At 38.2% G+C, this 21,601-nt stretch overlaps 1 protein-coding gene across 3 annotated transcripts in view; it reads right to left on the bottom strand.

The window, feature by feature from the left end:
- Positions 1-1,852: 1,852 nt before the first annotated feature.
- Positions 1,853-21,601, bottom strand: part of FBXL17 (F-box and leucine rich repeat protein 17) — a 219,878-nt gene continuing 200,129 nt past the window's right edge. Inside the window, exons 8-10 of one of the 3 annotated variants that reach the window (XR_016277441.1) lie at positions 17,047-17,189; positions 6,720-6,915; positions 5,550-5,630 (exon numbers count right to left, since the gene is read on the bottom strand). Coding sequence is in view for 2 of the 3 variants with exons in the window: in XM_089492483.1 (XP_089348609.1) it covers positions 5,493-5,630; positions 17,047-17,189 (281 nt within the window). In the remaining variant the exon portion in view is untranslated. Of the gene's footprint in view, positions 5,631-6,719; positions 6,916-17,046; positions 17,190-21,601 lie in introns of all 3 variants that reach the window. The other 2 variants (XM_089492483.1, XM_089492475.1) reach the window with 2 other exon arrangements.

The following is a 21,601-nucleotide window of genomic DNA, read 5'->3' as shown; positions in this document are numbered from 1 at the left end:
CCTTGGGTCCCAGCCTGGGTGAAAGGTGGCAAATAAATAAATAAATAAAGTAAATGAGATTTTTAAAATAAAAAAGCAAAATATTACATATTGAGTATATTATTTAATGATGCAGTACCTGATAGAATGGTTCTGATCAGTTATGTACTATATCCTATGTTTGTAAGCATTTGGGGGGGGGGGGAGAAGTAGGGGACATGGGACCATTGGGATATATACCAAAAGTGCCAGGCTGTATCATTAGTACCTCTGGTCAAAATTATCATGAAACTCTGCTGCTAGTCAAGGGAAGATGGTATTGGACTAAGACACCTTTATACATCTTCATACATTCTCAAGTTATGGATTAAAAACCCCAGCAATGCCATCCTCCTTTCCCATTAAGATTGGGCAAAATGCTTCATTTCATTATAAGTTTAAGGATCAAATTGCAGATATCAGGGTGGGCAACTGATGAGGAGAGTATCTTGGCTAAAAGTGTTTCTTCACTAATAACTGTTCATTGTAGATAGGGAGGAACCCTACGAATGGCTTTACACATTCAGAGTCATACTTTTGGTTTTCATACCACAAAAAAACAAATCCACATGGCTAAGGTAGCTACTTGAAAATTCCTCCGCACCCATCTCATTTCTCTCAGCAGGGGGGAAGATGTCGGGGGAAGACGGTTGGATGCTTGAAAGAAATTAAACTATCAACATTCTGCTGAAGCATGCCTCTCTACCAAATCTTTACAATGTGTCAGTAAACAAAATCACACACACAGAAGTCTGGATTTTTTTGTTTGCATGTTTCTACTTCGAAAAACACACTCATCAATCCCTGTTTTGAATTCACTGATAACCAAATGAAAACAAAACAATCTTCCACTGTTGTCATTTGTGCAACTACAGAGATGGAGAAGAGTTATTTCCTCATTTGTCAGGGACTTTCTACAGGTACAGAGAAAGAAAATTCAATAGCATTCAGCAGTTCCTTTGAGCTTAACAAGTTAAAATTCACCATCGTGTTCAAATGGTTGGTTTTTTTTAATGCTTTTTTTAAAACTGGAGGAATGTTCTCTTCCATAAAGAGGGGCAGAATATTTTTGATATGGTGGCTACTCTTTCTCATTCCCACATAATCAGCAGAGGCAAGTCTTGGGTTAGTATGCTCTCCCTTTACCTCACTTCCAGAAAGGAGATCAGAAGCATGAGATTCTGACTTCCCTTAACTAGAGTTTACAGTTAGATCTGAACTGGGAGTCAGGTGAATCTAAACTAGAGTCCATAAACCTGGAGATCATGGAGTGTCTCTGTAATTTAATGCAAAGAGGGGACTACCCTCTGAATGAGGGAAGGGGGGCTTGGCAGGGGAGTGGAGAAGGTTGGTATGACTCAAATTTTGAATTTGGCTTAGTTTTAAGTGGGTTGGTCTTTACTTCCAATGAGACTATCCCATTGTTTTTGATTGGTTTTGTGTTGCACTTCAATTTCTTTCTCCCTTCTGTTCCTTCAAATTCTGATACAGTCAGTCCTCCATGGATTCAAATATCCACAGCTTGAAAATATTTCAAAAATACATAAATTCCAAAAAGCAAACCTTGATTTTGCCACTTTATATAAGGGATACCATTTCACTATTCCACTGTATTTAATAGGACTTGAGCATCCACAGATTTTGGTATCCACAGGGGATCCAGGAACCAAACCCCAGCGGATATCAAGGGCCCAATGTATCTCTTTCCCAAGTAAAATGAGAGCAAATTTTCCCATGTAGGCAAAAAGAAAGTTTCCCAGGTAGGCAGGAGAAAGTTATATACCTCTCTGTTACTGAACAAGATCAGGTTAGACAGTGGAAAACATGATGTTCATTAACTACGGACGCCAGTACAGTTGTAAAAAGGGGAAAATGCCCAGACATTTTTTCCAGTCATTGTTTTTATTTGTGAAAATAATGCCACTATTCATGTGGATAAAAAGCCCTGCATTTTATATATCCATGTGTATTTCTGACATGCCAAGCAAAATCCATTGTACAGATTTTGTTTTTCTTGAGCAAAGGCTTTTAGTCTCAATTTGAAATATCTAATAAGAAAACATTCAAAGAACTGTCACAAAAATGACATAAGAAGCCCTTTCTGTCATTATCTGGAATGGATGCCATGAGCCTGGACATATGGTTTATACAAACATGCTAATGCTGTTTTCCAAGTTATGCTGCCTAAAGTCTTCTAGATTAGCCAAACATTTTGACAATAATGGCAACTCTTCAGGTCAAGGCTGAACATTTGATGTTTTGGATTAAAACACTTTAACCTTTAAAAAATAATACACAGTGTTACATCTAAAAACAAAACAAAACATCCTTTATAAAATTGTTGCATTCTAAAGGTTACTTACTGCCCTGTCTGTTTTCAGTTTCTGCTTGTCAATTACCATTAAATGTAACTCCTCACAATACAGTTAACAGACGCAAAATTAAACTATAGTGACTATAAAACATCATTGCATTCTGACTATTTTCTGCATACATTCAATCTACAAACTTGCTCTGGAGTCCAGATGACTGACTTATAGCAAATTCAGGTAGCTTGTTATGTGGGATACAATTAAGAAATGTATGCAGTATAATTTAAAATAATGGGGAAGATTTCCCCCTGCCTAGGAAGTAACTTTAGGTACAACAGGGTTAGGAATCATCAGCCCTACAGATGTTATGGGACTCTCAACATCCCTTACCCCTTGGTTGTGCTGCTAGGAGTGGCAGTCCAATAATATGTGGAGGGCTGCATCCTTGATGTAAAGCAATAAGATAATCTAACAAGGAGAGTAGTGTGGCTGAAGTTTTCCATCAGTGACAAATTACAAAATAGTTCATTTCACCCTTAAATGGTCACATTTCAGTACTGGCTCTTTAGCAAGCTTAGCTATCAAACTCTTAAATTTCTCTCTTTAAATTTGATAGTCAGTTATGATGAAATGACCAAGAATGCACTTCTATACACAGCTGCTCAGAAATAAGTGTGACTGAGTTTAACAAGACTTATTCCAAGGCAGGTGTGATTTTGACCGAATAAAAGTTGAGGGCTGGTTTAAAGGGATACATTTTTCCATGTGTACTTGAATGCCAGTACATGACTGCGCAGACAAAGGTTATGATCAACCAGCATCCATTTTCATACTAATAGAAGACGTCGGCTGAGATAACAGAGGTGACTCTGGGGTTACTGCTCTTTCTCTGTATGTATCAGTCACCTAAGCTTTCTGAGCAGTTGTGAACCTGAATACTTGACTGCAAAGATTAACTTGTGTACACCAACTCTAACTTGTTTTAATAAACAGTTTTACATGGATATTGAATTAAAGAAACACTGCATAATAGTACACAAACATAGTGGCTATCCTGTCTTTTCCCTTTGCAGCTTGAATTTATTCCAAAAAGGAGGAAGGGAGACCATATGGACAAGAGAGCCAGTTTGGTGTACGGTTGCTACAGTAAAGGTGCATTAGGGAGTGTGGCCACATCCTGACATCACTTGGTCCTCAGCTGAAAGTGCAATGTGGAGCTTCTCTACCCAGTGCTGTGACCAAGCAGTTGCCTTTGTTTCCCCTCCACCTTCCTTGAGGCCTAACCTGTTTTTGTACCCACATTCCCTTTTGAGAAAAAAATGCAGATGACTCAGGAGAGGGGAGGGGGAAATATGAGGGAGCAATGCAAGCCAGGTTGGGTTCTCAACTGTGGGTTTCCCCATCACTGCTCTATAGCTTATGGGAATTTGGCAAAAAGCCTCTCCACCATGGAGGAATGAACAAATGTGCCTGGGCAGCTGGAATACAAATCACAGATAAAACAGATATCTGCCATGTCAGCAAACCCCAGTGAGCTACCATGTTCAGAAGGCATAGCAGAAGGGGACAGGAAAGATTTGCTCCTACATTTAAACAGACCACAGTTTCTGTCACATCCAGTCTCAGGAAACTGCAGTTTATTTAAAGTATTGCTAGGGAATAAGCCAGGAATGGAAACCACTGTTAGTTTAAATTTATATCCTACATTTCTCCCTACAACAGAGTCAAGATAGCTTGTTTGAAGTAGCCATCGTTTAATGAAGTGGTCCCCAAACTGTGCTCTTTAAGGGATTTTGGACTTCAGTTCCCAGAATCCCAAACTATTGGCCATGGCTAAGGCTTCTGGGAGCTGAGGTCCAAAATCTTTTAAAGGGCACAGTTTGGGGACCACTGTAACTAATCACAGTTCAGATGTAACAGTGTTTTGAAGTGGAAGCAATTGCTTTCAACCTTCTGTTGTGGTGTCTATAGGGAATGCATAAAGCTGAGGCTCATTGCAGCTCTTTCAGACAGTGGGAAACCATACTTTCCTGTTGTCTCTGGATCATTACTTTTCCCTTTTACACATACAGTATTTCATTAATTTATATAGCAAAATTTGCTGAAAATTAAAATGAAATTACAGTCAAAGTGTGGCAGAACCAGAAGATACAACATGGAGAAATTTCATGAATGGCACAAATCAGTAAGGAATATCTACTACAGCTGTTTGTTTCAAAAGGACAGTAGATTTACAAAAGGTTAGCAAGATAGAGGGCAAAAATGGCAGCACTAACAGAAAGCAGCAGTATCATCTATGTAAACACTCACAACATATATGCCCAGCATTTATCAAAGAGTCAATTAAAACAGAGAATCTGTAACCAAAATGTCCTATTCCTCTATATCTTTTACTTGTGGATTCTGTTACTCTGCATTTCAAAAACACACATGTGGATAACATGAATTTAGATAAAATCTGCTTTAAGATTTGTCTTTAATTTCAGTGGAGTCCAGGAAAGAAGTCGTCACTTAGAATCCAAAAAGAAATGGGAGCAGCTGAAATAAAGAAATAATACAAAATAAAAAGGCATAATATATTAAATTATTGAAGCTACCCACAGAACTAGCAGGAACCAACTTCAAGAAATCTGCCAAAGACTTTTAAACATTGAATTCATATACACAAAAAACTTACAATCCACCTCGAAAGAGCTGCTTCCATAATGAACATATACTTCGAAAAAAACATCCTAATTGTGTTTCTACTTCATGTAAACTCAAAAGTATTTTGCATCAAGAAGAGTAGTATCCCCTCTGCAAAATCTTACAGATTTGCAGATATTTATGTTCACAAATAAACATTCAGAAAAATAAAATATCTGACCAGATTTTCTTCCAATGTTTCCATTACTAAACTTAACAGACATTCTCCACTACATAATAAATACATACACACACATACTTGTGTGTGTATATGTATGTGTGTATGTGTATATATATATGTGTGTGTGTATACACACACACATACATACATATACATATACATATATATACATTCAAAATTAAAAGATTTATGCTAAAATGGAACATACGTTTAATAAAAAGCAAAATATTAATAGTAAAAAACAGTTCTCAAATGTTCAGTTTAACTCTGCTCTCTGTTTAATATCACATCATGAATTAAGAGGCAGTGGACATATTGGGTGTCCAGCCCATCTGGTATGCTCTTTCCAAGGTCCTCTTGCAGTCTTGTAGTACAGTACTGAATGTGATGTGTGGGTGCTGCTGGACTAGTTGTTCCACAGTCACTTCATTCACCTGCACACACACAAAAACATATATGTATATAATTTTTTTTTAAAAAGATATGAGTTGACTTTTGACCCCCAAAGAATTCCCAAGAACACTTACAGTTAGAAAGCATTAACTAGCATCTTAATAACAATAAAATAACACAGAGATTAAGAATAAGAGAATGAACTTCAAATCAGAGAATGAAATTTACATTATTCGTAATCACAAGCAGTGTGGAACACCAATATTTTAATGGTCAATTACACAAAAATTAAGTCAGTCTAACCAGGAAATTCCAAACTTACTATGTCGTCACAGAGAAGGTCCTGTTACATGTATCTGCCAACCTAGCTTCCTCTGAGAATGACATATGAAACTGGAGACAAGATCCTACACTGATGATTTAGTTACAAATACACAACTAAGGCCTAGGGATGCGGTGACTTAGTTGTTAAGATGCCAATTTTGACAAGTGGAAGACTGGAAGTTTGGCAGTTCAAGGCCCAATTGCTGCATGATGGAGTGAGCTCCTGTCACTAGTCCCAGCTTCTGCCAACCTAGCAATTTGAAAGTATGCAAATGCAAGTAGACAGATAGGTACCACTTCAGTGGGAAGGTAACAGCATTTGGTGCAGTCATGCTGACCACATAACCACCAGAGCAGTCCTCGGACAACATTGGCTTTTTGGCTTAGTAACAGAGATGAGCACTGCCCCCTACAGTCAGTCATGACTAGACATTCATGTCAAGGGATTACCTTTACCCTTTACTTTTACATAACTAAGGACAGGTTGAGTATCCTTCATCCTGAATTCCAGAAACCAAAATTGTCCACATGGATAGCTGAGATAGTGACAGCTTTGCTTCCTGATGGTTCACTAACTTTGTTTCATGCACAAATTATTAAAAATATTAGGTATAAAATTACCTTCCAGCTTTGTGTATAACGTGTATTTGAAACATAAATAAATTTCATGTTTAGACTTGGGTTCTATCCCCAAGATATCTCATTATGCAAATGTTCCAGACACCAGAAAACAAAAATCCAAAACACTACTGGTCCCAAGGGAGACTCAACCTGTATTGCCTCCTGGCCTGAATCCCCAAACCTACCTTAACAGGCAGCAGCCACTTTTAACAATGAAGTTCTCTTTTGCTTGTGTACACTTCCTCTGATGATTGGCAGCTGGAGGAGGTTTCTCTTGGTGGCTATTTCTCCTTGAATATGAGTTGGCTCCTGGGGCCAGAAGCAGCTTTGGCTAATACGTCAGTTGTGGGATGGTGCTTCCAGCCTTCTGTAGCCAGTGATCTGCAGTGTGAGGAGGAATTGTGTCAGGGGTCCTGCTTCTGACTGTTGCAGTCTTGTTTACTGGTGGGAAAGGGCTGGAAATATCATTCTGCTATGCCCCATTTACCAGACCTCCATCAATCAGAATGGCTCCCTGGAGGTAACAGTGAAATTCAGGGGGGTATGTACAATCATGGCAATACATAGTGTTACTGAATATGGAGCAGTCATTGGCCTGTAACTCTAGGTTATGAATCTGTATCTGCAGTACAGGATGCCAGCCAGGGACTCCAAAGCAGATACTAGACAATGGACAGAGTCATTTGGGAGGAGGTGGTCTTTTAGATTCCCTAGCCCAAATTGTTAGGGGCATTTAAAGATAACAATGAGCCCATTAAGTTGTGTGTGGAAACAATCTGGAAACTAGTATAGTTGGTGCAAGACTGCTGGAAAAAAACACGTATCAGATGGCCAACTAGGTGCCACATTCTGCAGTGGCTGCAGTTTCTGAACACTCCTTAAGAACATATTGTAGTAATTTAAACTGGAAGCAATGAAGACACTGATCACTGTGACCAGATCCACATTCACCAGTGAGCACCACAACTGATGAATTAGCCAAAGCTGCTTCTTGCCAGAGGAGCCATCTCACACTCCAGGAGCAATAGCCACCAAGAAAATCCTCTTCCGACTGCCAATCATCAGAGGGAATGGAATTAAGTGCAAAACAGACTGTAGTTTCAAAACAATCTGTCATTCATACAATGTAATATATAAATGAGGACATACTATTTAGTTAAAGAGGGTTTTGGATGCCACACTGGCTTTACATCTCTCAGTAAAAACTGACTCCAAATTAAGTCTTCTTTTGGTAACAATTGAAATGGTGGCAATCAATAATTAAAATTTACCAGCCTAGCAGGTCAGGAATGTTCCTGCTAGAACTTAACCAGAGATACCACCTTTATTCCTTGATCATACAAAGCAATCAGAAAGGCCTAATTAAACTTAACACCTTTACAACTGCTGTGCTGTGAAGGGATTAATCTGTCAATTATTTTTAAGCTGATTGTAGTTCATATCACAGAACTAGACAGCTTCCATCATCCATTAGATAAATAAAAGATTAACCTAAGAACCACAACTTTTAGGTAGCTTTCTTTAGAATCTTTATTGAACATTTTAAAAGACATCAATATTTAATTTAAATACTCAGCAGCCTAATCTGAGAGGGTGTGCCAGCATTACAACTGTTCACCTTGTATTTTTGTATCACACATCCAGCTAATATGAGATAACAAGCCTAATGACAATAGCAACAACTTTCTGGGGCTGCCACAAATAAGTATTCATTTTCATTAGAAACCTTCTTGAAAGAAATGTTTTTAAGCACAATGCCTTAAATATCCATCTACCATAATCCCACCCTTGCCCTGAATGAACCTGCAACTGAAACAATTGTGCTAGGCAGCGCAGAGAATGAACAGTGATTGCATTTTATGACAGGGACAAATGACGGGTTTAATCTACAGTTCTTCTGCTTTGATAATAGAAACACTCAATCTTCATTGGGAGATCTGTCAGCCGAAGAGCAACTTGGAGAGAAAATGGGTTTAACTTCTTTTTCAAGTACAGAATCCCTGCAAGCTCTAAACACTTTTGTAAACAACTACATTATGGCAACACTGAAGGTGCCCAAAAACAGGAACTCTTTTTAATAAATCAGAATGAAATGTGTAATGGTACAAGATCTCCAGTAGCATGCACATACTGGTAAATCACATCTGAAAGACTGACCAGAAATGTTATTAGAAAGAAGTAACTGGGTATATCAACAGATGAAACACGTAACTGGCATAAATGGTGAAAGGCCTTCAGTCCAGGGACAGAAGCAAACCATAGTCATAATCATGCAAGCTCTTGGTGTGATATTTTATGTGTGATATCAGCACCAAATACTTCTGTTAAACTCTTTGCTTGCTCAGAGGCATCAAACCCATTTTTTCTTTTCTCTCAGAGAAATATGCCCCATGCGAAACCATACACTGGCTTTGAGTTGTAGACCTTTCTAGCCCCCCTTTACCTTTCCTTAGTTTAGAATTAATAGAATAAACTGCTATCCTGTTGTTCTCCATATTTTAAGTATTATTTTCTGAATTCATTTTTTAAAATTATATTTAGCAACAAATGTTTGACTTTTTAAAACCTAATAGTTGAATGAATAACATTCTCAGGTGGCCCAATTATAATTCCTGCCTGTAGCTACAACACAATGAAAGGTTTCTGGAATCATTCTGTGTGAAGTACTAGGCACATGATCTGTAAAGGCCGATATGTACCATGGAGTTTCAATTATTACCTTAGTGTTCAGGGGCTCAGGGCTAGTTGAATAGCATATACACAACACAAAATCTGCATCCTGGATTTCCTGAATGTTAAGGAAAACAATGTGATTCGATTTAAATTATGGATTAAAAACAACATCAGTGGACTGGTAATGAAAGCACCTGGCAAGACCAACATTCAGTAGAATACTGATGTGGTATTTTTGTCAAAATGAATTACTTAGGCTTTTTTTTATGTGCTAGTATTCTTGAACACTGCTTGCATGGTCTAGTCTCCAATACTGTGGCAGTAGTACCTGTAAACAGGTTGATAAGTAAGTTGGACAACTGACAGAGCTCCTGCCCAAGCTGGTGGAAGATGTAATCAAACAATTACCTGATCTAATGGGCATATGATATACAGGCACTGGCTGACATACCTGGGGCCAAAAGGTCACTATTGCATAACCAATGTATTCTGCTGAGTAGCAGTGGAAGTGGAGTTGTATAGACAGCATGTTCTATGCCTTGTCTTTGCATGCTGCAATTTAATACTGTGTGTAGCAGCTGAACATAATATATTGTGCAGAGCAGTTGTACAATGGCACATAGTAATTGACATGTATTGTGCAATGTTGCTATTCTCCCATGTGGATTGTGTAGTACAGTGATCCTTCTGGATTCGCGGCCTTGGCACTCACGATTTTGGTCATTCATGAGGCCAAGGTTGCAGATCCATCACTCCCCCCCTTACTGGCATCTTCCCCCTGGTGCTGGGGACTTTAATCAGAGCCCAGACCACCGGGGCTTGTAATCGCCCCCAGGAACCATCAGGACTCAATTTCCCAGCAGTGTTTGGGGCTCAGCGTGCACGTGCTCTGCCCCCTCTGCCACAGCCAATGGATGTTTAGCATGTCCATTGGCTGCAGCGGAGGGGGTGGGGTGTGCACATGCTGGGCCCAAACACTGCTGCGCAAGAGAGTCCTGATGGCTGCTGGGGCCGATTACAAGCCCCGGCATCCCAGGGTCCGATTAAAGTCTGCAGTGCCGGGATGAAGATGCTGGTAAGGGAGGGAGGGAGGGAATTTCACAAATAGTCAAGTCCCATTGTCTCCAATGATGCCATTTGGGACAATGGGACTTCAATATTTGCGAAATTTCAGATTTGCAGGGGGGCATGAATCCCCTGTGAATCTGGAGGGACCACTGTGCTCATGCAGTGCATCTCGACAAGTGGACAGTTACACTACACGGAGGGGATGTTGTATTGTAGGCATTAACCACTTTGCAATGATTATAGCTCAGTGTTTTGCATTAGTAAGGTAAGAACAGGGCTACAGCTGACCTTAACAGATGTCAGCCATTACTCTGCTTAATTCTGGACTAGAGAGCCAATAATAACAACTTTATATACAACTTTCTGTCTTAGAAGAATCATATTATTACAAAATAGTTAGCTGGCATTGTAAACCATCCATTGATTAAAGTGTTAATTGTCTAATGTCTGAAAAGGCAGCAGATCTTGTTTGATCTTGGAAGCTAAACAGGGTCATCCATCGTGAGTATTTGTATGGGAGACCACCAAGGAATACCAGGCGCTGTAAGCTATATTTCAGAGGAAGGAATTGGCAAAATCACCTCTGAGTATTCCTTGCCTCACAAAACTCTTATGAAATTCATGGGGAACAGACAACTTGAAAACATACATACACACAATGTATGAAGCTTTTAATGCTTGATTAAGCTCAGACTTAAGTGCAGTGAAAAGATGGAGGCCCTCCTACAAAGTTTCTTAAGCTTATACACAGTACTGTTAAGAGCCCAAAATAATTATGTCACTAAGTACAAGGAAACACTAGTGTCTCCCACACAAACTGTGATTTCTGTAACTATCTTGTAAGAACCAAATTAGAGTGTTATTGATGTGTCTAGACCAACTTACCCCATGGAAAAGTAGAACTCTGAAAAGCATTGCATATTTGTAGTTCTGTGTAAGTTGTATATATGGTACTTTGAAGTCCAGGGTTATTAGAGGTTTGTACATTTTTTCTCACTTTGCTTCTAACTTGTAAACTGAACCTTGTAAATTTAAACCTCTTTTGAGAACTAGAAGCTTTACAGGATAATGTCTGTCTTCCCATGGCACAAGCAAGGAAAAAACAAGCACAACTGTTGTTTCCTGCTTGCAGAGATACTTATTTGACATTATAAACAATATGGGGATGAATTAGTTAAACGGGAGATGCAAAATAATCCATCTAAAATCTTCCTGAGCAATTCAGCAAACAGTTTTCAGATACAGCCTTAATAGAAAGTGTCTCAATTTCCCTTAAAAGGCATCTTTTGTTCTATCTTTTAAAAAGCTAATGTTGCAAATCTAAATTTAAAATAAGAACATGTTGGATGGGGTTGGAGTGGATGAAAGCATTGAAGTAAATTGTTTTCTAATAGGATTCTCTGAGTTAGAGAATCAGATATTCCTAATATTACACACAGTACTTCAAAAATCCATAGAACCCAATATGAAGCAATTTGATTTGAACAAATTACAGTCATTTATAAGAGGAGAAAATAAATGCTGGATACTTAGGAACATGAGAAAAGATTAGGCTTTGTAATTCTCTTCAAGAATCACAAGTTATCATTTGTAACTTTTTAAAAAACAAAAAAATAATGTGCGCCATTGTAGTATGCTTGTTTCATATTTACGAGTATTCTGCAATATTAGGAAAGAAACTTTGTTCTATCTACCATAAATGTCCTGCTGGTCTAACAATGACATCTTTACCATTTTAATAGATTGTTGGCCCTCTGTGAGTAATATAGCAAATTATACACATGGTCAGCAAAGACTTGTTCTCATTTTTAATGTTGAAGAGGAAAATAAGTATTACCCATTGAACTGATTAGATGCATGTTTTAATGCCATTAGGAATGAACATCCCAGTCCAGAACTATTAGTTGCTGCAGATGTCTACAAATGTTTTGAACTGTGATTTTTCCAAGAGACCTAATCTGGAGTTCTGCACTGGAGAGAGCAGACAGAGTCTTCTCTGCCAGGGTACTGCAGTTGCAGGACTTATTTGTCAGAAAGCGCCACCAGGATGACTCAAAACCAAGGCTTTTAAACCTGTTGTCCATTAACTAGAAAGTCTGTGAAGCAACTGCAAGAAAAATTTATTCCGCAGTCCTTCAGTTTCTTTCCTGTTACAAAAACTGTTTTTGAGTGCATTTTTATGGGGAGGTGATCTACATCTTAAAGATATCTGTGTCCCATAAAAGGTTAAGAACCTGACCCAAACACAGATTTAATGCTTTGAATCTAAACTTTTTTGCCCTATCAGTCATTTTGGGGAATACAAAACTGGTGTCTATTTTGGATGAAGACATTTTTCTGGGTTCACGGGCATTAGTTTATTGTTGCTGCCTATTTATTTATTAATGTTGTGTGCCTTCAAGTCATTTCCGACTTATAGCAACCCAAAAGCAAATCTATCATGGAGGTTTTCTTGGCAAGATTTGTTCATGGGATGTTTGCCCTTGCCTTTCTCTGAGGTTGAATGTGTGAGGCTGCCCAGTGGGTTTCCAATGGTTTCCCATAGACTTAGTCCAGCACTCAAACCACTATGCTACGCTGGCTCTTTATTTATAGTTTACCATATTTATGGCCCGATACACACCAGCGCTTTGAGCTGGCCTGGGAACAAAACTAGGGCTCAGTAGCACGCACCAACCGCATGCTGCTGAGCCCTAGTACATGTGGGGGCCACCAGGACACATTGCATGCGTTGGTGATGTCGCACATGCACCACGGACAAATGGCTTAGCACACCTGTGACATCACCGCACCATCCTACGGCGCTTGTGGTGTCGCAGCTGCACAGCAAACAGGAGCTGCTTCTAAGTGCTACTTATTTTTGCTGTGCAGCAGTACTGCACCATTTGGTTGCTGCAGTAACGCTGTGCAGAAAAGAGAGATGGCTCCAGCCCACCTTTCCAGGCAGTGTGTACCGCACCTATGATTGATTTAATTGCTGTCCAGTGCTTTTTTGTATTCTGTTAAGAAAAACAGCAGCACAACATTTTAAAATAAACTAACATGGATATAATTTTGTGTCTTTTATGGTTTAGAAATGTTTGAAAGTATAGTTCAAAATAGTCTCTGAGAAATGACAACTATATGGAGTACTCCTAAGAAATGGTGTTGGCACAAAGGTCCATATAATGTTTAGAAGCAGCCACATGTAAATCTAGGTTTTCTAAATGTAGCAATCCTATGCCCATGTACCTGGATATAAGTCTAGCTAAACTGCAAGTACAATTATCTACTTTGTACAGATTTCATGAAAGTATATAATGTAAAATCAAATGGCTTTCCCTTTAATTATTAGATCTGTCACTTTTTTCAAACAGGAAAATTATACCTACAGTGATCTTTCACATATGTTAATTCATTTGAATATTTGCAGCTCTGAAACTGCCTGTTACCCTTCACTCAGCTTGAACTAAACAAAGTTCAGGGACAAATAGCCAGCCAGTCTTCAAAAGGCAGTGCAGGGCAATTTAAAACTATCCATACAACCATTATTTTAATTACAAGTGTTCCAATCTTTCAATCAGCCGTGGGCAAAGATATTCCAATATATACATGAAGTGCTACAGTTTCCAAAGGCAACCCCTTTCACCTCACTGGGAGAAGACCAGCTCTAAGAACACATCTCTATCGGGATCAACAACAGGCCAGCATCTACTAGCAAGTCTGGCTGCTGAAAGCAAAGCCCATGGCTTCACTTTCCATTTTGGGGCTTCCTTTTCCTGTTCCATTTCCTGCTGGATGTAGTCCAGAGCCTAGGAAAGTTACTTGGTTGGACTAGAGATGCCAGAATTCCTCAGCCCAGCATGGTTAGTGGCTGTATATTTGTTGCTTTGAGACAGTGTTCAAAATTTAAAAATGGGGTCTAGGCTCAAGACATGGAGCTACCTGGAGTGATGCTCACTGCTGCCACTCTCCGGAAAGGCAACCACCAACTAGTGACAAAGAAAGGGACTCAGCAGAAGTCATTCGATACCACCCCTCCTCAAACTTGGAGCCAACTCTGCCTTCTATTAAAGGCTGAGGTGTAAATGAAGTAAACATTTGTGAACATTTCTCCTAGTTTTCATGCTGGCAGTAAAGATCTTAATCTAGTGATTATGAATGACTATCCCTTTAAACTAATATTTAATAATTTAAACAGGTTTTATAAAGCTCTGGAGAAAATGTCCCTCCCTCCCCAGATCTTAAATAAAAGTACTAATGCCACTCTTCCACGTTGTTGTTGTGTGCCTTCAAGTCATTCCCAACATATGGTGACCCTATCACAGGGTTGTCTTGGTAAGTTTCTTCAGGAAGGGTTTGCCATTGCCATTCTCTGGGGCTGAGAGAGTGTGACTTGTCCACAGTCACCCAATGAGCTTCAAAGGCCAAGCGGATATTTGAACTCTGGTCTCCAAAGTCATAGTCCAAAGCTCAAACCACTACACCACACTGGCTCTCACTGTTCTCAGTGCTGCTTTTTAATGGTTTTGTAATGGGGAAGGGGGAGGTCAAGCCTCATCTCTGGAAGTGTGTTTAGTAGCCATCATGGAGAAGTAGCATTATTGCTCCCTGGATGAGAAAACACCAAGACTTAGGCACCAGTAATGGTGACTAATGCAGCTGTTCTGCCCTAGTGAAAAAAATGATATAAAACATCCACTTCTTTATCCTTACATTTTCCTGCACTCAAGCTGGGCCCTACAATTATGTATCTTAGATCAAGGATCTTTATACAGAACCCCTCATTAAATGGACAAGATAATGTAATGACATTTTAAGAATGCAGAGTTTAAAAAGCTAAAAGAAAATGTAAGGTTTTAATGAAGACATACAATTGTCATTTGTCTTGATACCAAGATTATTAAGTCATTTTATTCCTCAGATCAGTAATGTGTTGCTTCCACACTGTACATGGAAATAAAAAAGATGACAGTAATGGCAACTTGATGAGAAATGAATTAATTTGATTATTTCCATGGTGTGGATCAATAGCACAGCTACTAGTGACATCTATAGCCTAGAGGCAGTTATATAATCGATGGAATGAAACAGAGCCTGCCTTTACCCAGCCTTGCCATGCTTCTGATCTTTTTTGGCAAGACTCTTGATGCTTTAGTAATTCTAAATTTATGTCAAGCGCATATCAAAGAAATGCCAAACAGACGATGTCATGACGAGTATTTTGGTGAAGACTGTTGAAATCTAATGCTTCATGTTCTTTATGTTTCTTTGTGCTTATGAGCTCCTTCCTTACATGTCTAGCAATATCATGTAAATTTGGAAGGCTACCTGGTATAATCCCATGGGAAAAGGCAAAGAGGAAGGGGAAATGGGCCCATATGTGGCTCTGACTAAAATGTATGGAAGAACATTTTCTATCACAATGGCATTTGTAAATCCTTCTCTGGTTGCCAAGATTTTCTTCTTTAATGATGCTCTAGATGCTTTTAGTTGGAAAAAGAAATTAGGTCTGCATGAAGTTAGAAAAGTGAAGGAAGTAGTTTTGTTTTTTGAATTTCTCTGTGCTTCTGTATGTGAAAAAGGGAGCTGCCAACACTGCATTTTAAACATTTTAAATTCAGGACAGAGCTTCTGAAAATTTGTTCTTTTTATGGCTACTTTCCTCATTCCCCTGCATGCAGAGGTTTAACAAGCAAGTTAAATGACCCCCAGTGGTACACCTAATGCCACACTTTACAGCATTCTCATCAAGATACCCAATATATTTTCCCCATTAATCAGGAACAGTTTTCCCCATTTGCTCTGCAGCCGTCTCACCGATTTTTATTCTTGCTAGCTCAGTTGTCTCCCTACACAGCATGCAGTCCCTTTGTAGGAAGTCGGGAAAGCATAAGCCAGCAATTAAATGAACGTAGACTATACAGTATCCATGGTTTAACTAATGTTGTACTAAAATTCTCAACATCAAGGTCATTGATTGTCTTCAGCAACCAAAGAGAGGAAAACAAATTCCTTTTTTAAAAAAAGTCATTTTTGATTGTACAAGCAGTTTTAACTAAACTCATAGCAGACATCTATGTAAAATTGATCAGGTGGTTCAGGGCATAATCTAAATCCCAGGGTCAAGTAACCTTTTGAACAGCCTAAGCAGATAATCTTAGCCCAATTCGTCAAAGAATCCTCTCACACTTTTTTCCTTTTGCCTCTTACAAAAACCATGTTAAAGTACTACGTTCTGTCAGTTCACAAAGTAGTAGTTCTACAGCCTACCAGATAGATTTTTAATACCTTGATTTTTACAGTTTGCTTTTGTAAACAAAATTGCAGAAAGTGTGAGTTTCTTAAGGAGTTTCAGAATGTAAAAGATAATATGTGGAAAAATTAATAATAAATCCCTTTGAATCAAAATAGCTGTAGTAAGCTTCTTGGTCCATGTGCTTTTACAATGAGGAATTGTGATCAAAGGAAGTGAACTGAAAATTATTTCTTTTGAAAATCACACTGCTTTTAGTTCATTTTGTGTATTAAGACAAAGAAGACATCTGTATTAATGTCATGACCTCCTACAGACAGAAATGATGGAAGTCAGTAACTAGCTGCTGTTTTAAAACAATTGTTAGCACCACTGGATCAACATCAGAGAGCCAGCTCAGGACAAAACTATCACAGTTGCAGTGTGCACTAGTTGTTTTCGTATAACTGCTAACATGAATATAATGCACAGAATAAATGGACATATCACTCTCATGAAAATTATGCGGTTTTTTTAAAAAGATAAAAGCTTCTTACCTTATCACATCTCATCAGTCCCAAGTATCTGAGTGACTTACTACTCTGAGCAATTTGGGTGGCTCCCTGATCAGTGATTTCTTTGCACCATCCTACATCCACAGTCTCTATTGTCATACTATATCGCCCAATAGCTATCAGTGCTGTAAAACATGAGATAAACCATGCATGAATATGCAACATAGATCAGAGAATTTTTTCTTTAAAAAAAGTTTTATGCATACATGAATGATTAAACTGACAAAATAAATGTTATTTATTATAACAAACAACATTTAAAGCCAAAATATAATGTAGAAATTGATATAGAAATAATCAAGCAGGTTTTTTTAAATAACAGAAAACTACTCATGAATATGTTACATTATTCCAAGCAACACAAGTTTAAATTCAAGGTTGGAGGATGATATATAAATGAAGTAAATAAATGTTTACTAAAATCCAGATAAAATGTTATGGACTACCATAGCTAACATTTATTATTATTTTTCTGGAAGCTGCTTGAAACAGGCCAGCTTGAAAATTCTGGCCTGTTGAAACAAAACACAGCTAAGATGAAATGTAATTAAAGGTTCCGATATAACACTAAACTAGTTAATGAAAGAGAAGTGAACGCTTCAGATCACCTTCTTGTAATCACAATAGAAGAAGATAGGAAAGGGTGGGGGAGCACGTGAGGCTATTTGCTGCAACTCATTCCTATAATGAAGAACTGTGATTCAATGTGACAGCTGAACACAGTCTGTATGTTTGTACTAAATCCTTTCTCTCCCCCATTAATTCTGGAAACGGAAGGTTTTATTCTATTAAATCATACACCCAATGAATTATACAAAGTCCACCTCTCCCCATCCTAATTCTCATGTAGTCCACGGAAAACATCTTTTTAGTTTTATATTCCATAATTTGCCTTGATGTCATGTCGTTGCCTTTTATTCCATGAAGAGAAAATATTCATATATTTTAGCAGAAACAGTTTTTCAGTGTGGCCGGGGTCCAAATTCATGCTGCCAGTTTTTTAAATGGTTCAATTCTATCATGTAGGGATTTTGTACATTGATACTGGTACCTAATCAGTCCCGACAAACATAAATAGCTGTTCTGAGAGCCTTTAGTGCTGAAGGGCAGAGTATAAATACCGTAAATAAAAATAAATAAATTGCATGGTAAATATGACTTCTTCATTCCTCAGTTTTCAAAATGAAGCATTAGAAATGCACTGGAATCCTACTTTTTATTCATTTGTAAGACGCAAAGAGGTTCCTCCTGCCTGCCCAATTTCCTTCTTCTCTAGTTAGAGTGCAACTACATCCTTCCAACAGGCATGCTTACTGGGGACAATGGAAACTGTAACCTAATACATATAGAGTGTACCAATGATGCTTGACCAACATTCATCCAATCAGCCATCAGAAATACCTACAACATTTCAACCCTTGATATACCTAAACCTAATGTGCATGCACAGATAGGCAGAGATGTTTAGATTCATATACTTTCACACTGTGATGCCCATCAACATAGCCTGCACCAGCCCATAACTCCTGAGATCAAGCCATCTGCTGGCCTTTACTTTCAAACATCAATTCAATATAGTATAACTGCCATAAAAATTGGGACTTGATATTTACATTGTGATTTGGGAGCCAAACATACTCAGGGATTGTTCCCACTACAGTTTAAACCAGATCTCGATCCAGTTTAAACCACTATGGCTCCCACTTAATTCAAATCCCTGAAGCGATTCGGAAAGGGAGGCATAGTTTTTACCCATTTTTACCCACTTAACCCACGTGAAAAAGACGCTGGTAAAATGAGGTGTTTTTTGAGCTGAATTGATTTATTTGAAAATAAATCGATTCAGCCCAAGTGGGAACCAGGCAGAATCGAATCGGATTCAAATCCGCCATAGTTCCCACTGGCAGTGGCTTTCCCAGCCATACCTCCATGCTCCATCCTCAGTCCTCTGTCCGCATCTCTCCTTCTACCCTGGCCTCTCCTCCGCTCCAGTATGGCCAGGAGGATGGAGGGAGACATGGCAGGGAAGCCGCAGCTGTTGCTTCCAGCACCAATACTTGAAACCGGCGCAAACATAATGGGAACCATGCTGCTTGCTGAACTGGTTTCAGGAATTGGTGCAGGAAGCGAACCAAGAGGTAAATGGGAATGAGGCAAGATTCTTCATGTCTGTCATTATAAAAGGATTGCAAATGTATATCTGTAATGATAATGCTTTATATTTATTGTTTCAAATAGATTTTATTGTAACCCACCCTGAGATCTTTGGATATAGGGTAGGATATAAATATTTAAATAAATTAAATAAATAAATTATGTAAGTCAACCAGTATGCAAGTCAACCTGTATGTGTTTTTTCTAGGAATGTCTAGGTCCTCCAGTGTGACTTTGTTGGTCAACTTCTAGCACAGTCACACTGCAGGAATTAGAGAGAACATATTAATCAAACCTGTGAATAATCAAATCCACAAAAGTCAAAGCAACAAATGTGGAAGGCCAACCGTAACTAAAACATACCAAAATTTATTATGAGTACCACATTTTTAATTGTCAGAATAAGAGTTCAAAGACATCTAAATGTCTACTGTATTCAATAAAATGAGTTTATTTTTATGGCTCATGTATAGGTTTTTGTGTGCCATACCTCCTTAACTATTTCTTTTACTCCTTGGAAAGGATAAGGAGAGGGGCCTAGAGTTGCTATGCAAATTCTCTGACTGCTTTTATTATACTATTCCCCAAAGAAAATAGGATAGGGTAGATAAGAGACAGAGCAAAAGAAATATAGCTTTAAAAAAAAGGCTGATAGCTGTTGCTATATCTCTCCCGTCAAACAACACAAGTATTTCTAGTTCAAGGGGAACAAACAAAGTTAGAATCACCCTAGCCTGTATCTCTTGCCTTCATAACACAGTGCCACTGCTTGCCTCAAAAAACAAGAGGCAGATAATAAGCTTTACTTCAACATGCCACTTCCACTATTGCTTCTCTGTTTTTTTTGCTTATTACACACACACACACACACACACACACAACCAAAAACAAAACAAACGTAAAAACCCCCACAAGTGTGACAACCAATATATAATTTGCTATGTACATCTGTAATCATTCAATCAGTTCTTAAAGAATGTATGTAGTCTATAAATCCTTTAACACCAAAGTTTTTGAAATTTTGCCCATTTTTTCCCATATTGCTGAGTTGTATTCCCTGCAACATACATGGTTAATCTATCCATTATAGCGAATTTGCATATTTTAACTTTCCATTCCTCTATAGATGGTATTACATCGGTTTTCCAGTATTTAGCAAATAACATACGAGCTGCTGTTATCATATACAGCCAGATATTTTTCTCATCCTGACTAATTTCTTCTTTTCTAATGTCAATTATATTTAATAAAAATATTGCTTCTCTATTTGAAAAGAAGGAATAACATTTAAACCAGATGTGTTAGATACACTTGGCCTTAGTCCAACTTATCCCTTTTACTGGTCTGTACTGCGGCTGGCATTATCTGCATTCTACACACTTTAAACAGGGCAGGAAATCTAATGGCTGAAGGAAAATCTAGCATGATAGGGATTGTTGCTCTAACCATTGTCCATTCACCTAAAGATAAGGACCACCCTATTTGTCAGAGTGTAGCCATAAGGGCTCTCTTATACCTCATCCACAACAGAAAGAGATGTTACAAGATGTAACTGTCCAATAAGGTTTATGTGTGCTACCTTCTTTTCTATTTCCAGAGATTTTCTAGTCTACCATACTCATCAGAAGCATGGGATACTTTCTAAAAATGGCTAATTTATTCTGAAACAGTGCCTCCACAAAGGTCCATGCATTTGTTTAAAGGTAATATAGCATCCAGAGTATTTATGGTTATTGGCAGAAAGATTTAGGAAAGGTACTGTATAAACTAGAAATGTTTAAAAAGTTAGGTATGAACTAGAAATCTTTCATTTTATTAAACAGTACAGCATAATAGCTTTCTTCCATGGCTCTTGCCATAAAATTTTATTTACTGTATTCATAGCTTGGGGAGGGAAAATAAAATGGCCTATGATAACAACTTACACGCAACTATAGGATTTTAATACAAGGGAAACTGAGAAACAGTTTAGCAAAGACCAGTGGGAAATAAGTGATATAACCAAATGAAAACGAACAAAGGAAATTGTACATTTAGTACTAAGAACATTTCGCAACGTATCAACTGGACAGTGGAATATTCATTTTAAGGGACATGGTAACATTCTCGCTGTTTAAGTCATTTAGAATATGTATGAACAAAAATATCAGATACTCAGCAGAAAAGGGGCTGTAGTATCAGTTCCTGGACAAGATTATACAAGAAGTATTCCAACTTTATTTCTATTAAATGAAAAAAAAAATTCTACAAGGGAGATTCATACATTCTGGAGACTGATGAGACAGCAAATACTGGGAGGGAAAAGGGCTTTGTCTTCAGGAACAGTATAGCAGCTGGTAATTCTAGAAAATCAAAATTGGTTGCTGTAAAAGATTACAAAGAG

The sequence above is a fragment of the Sceloporus occidentalis genome, unplaced genomic scaffold (genome assembly GCF_023333645.1).
Source record: "Sceloporus occidentalis isolate IW3139 unplaced genomic scaffold, rSceOcc1.0.p SCAF_1, whole genome shotgun sequence".
Taxonomy (NCBI): domain Eukaryota; kingdom Metazoa; phylum Chordata; class Lepidosauria; order Squamata; family Phrynosomatidae; genus Sceloporus; species Sceloporus occidentalis.
Note: the sequence above shows the minus strand (reverse complement) of the source record. Positions and strands in the feature narration are given on the sequence as shown.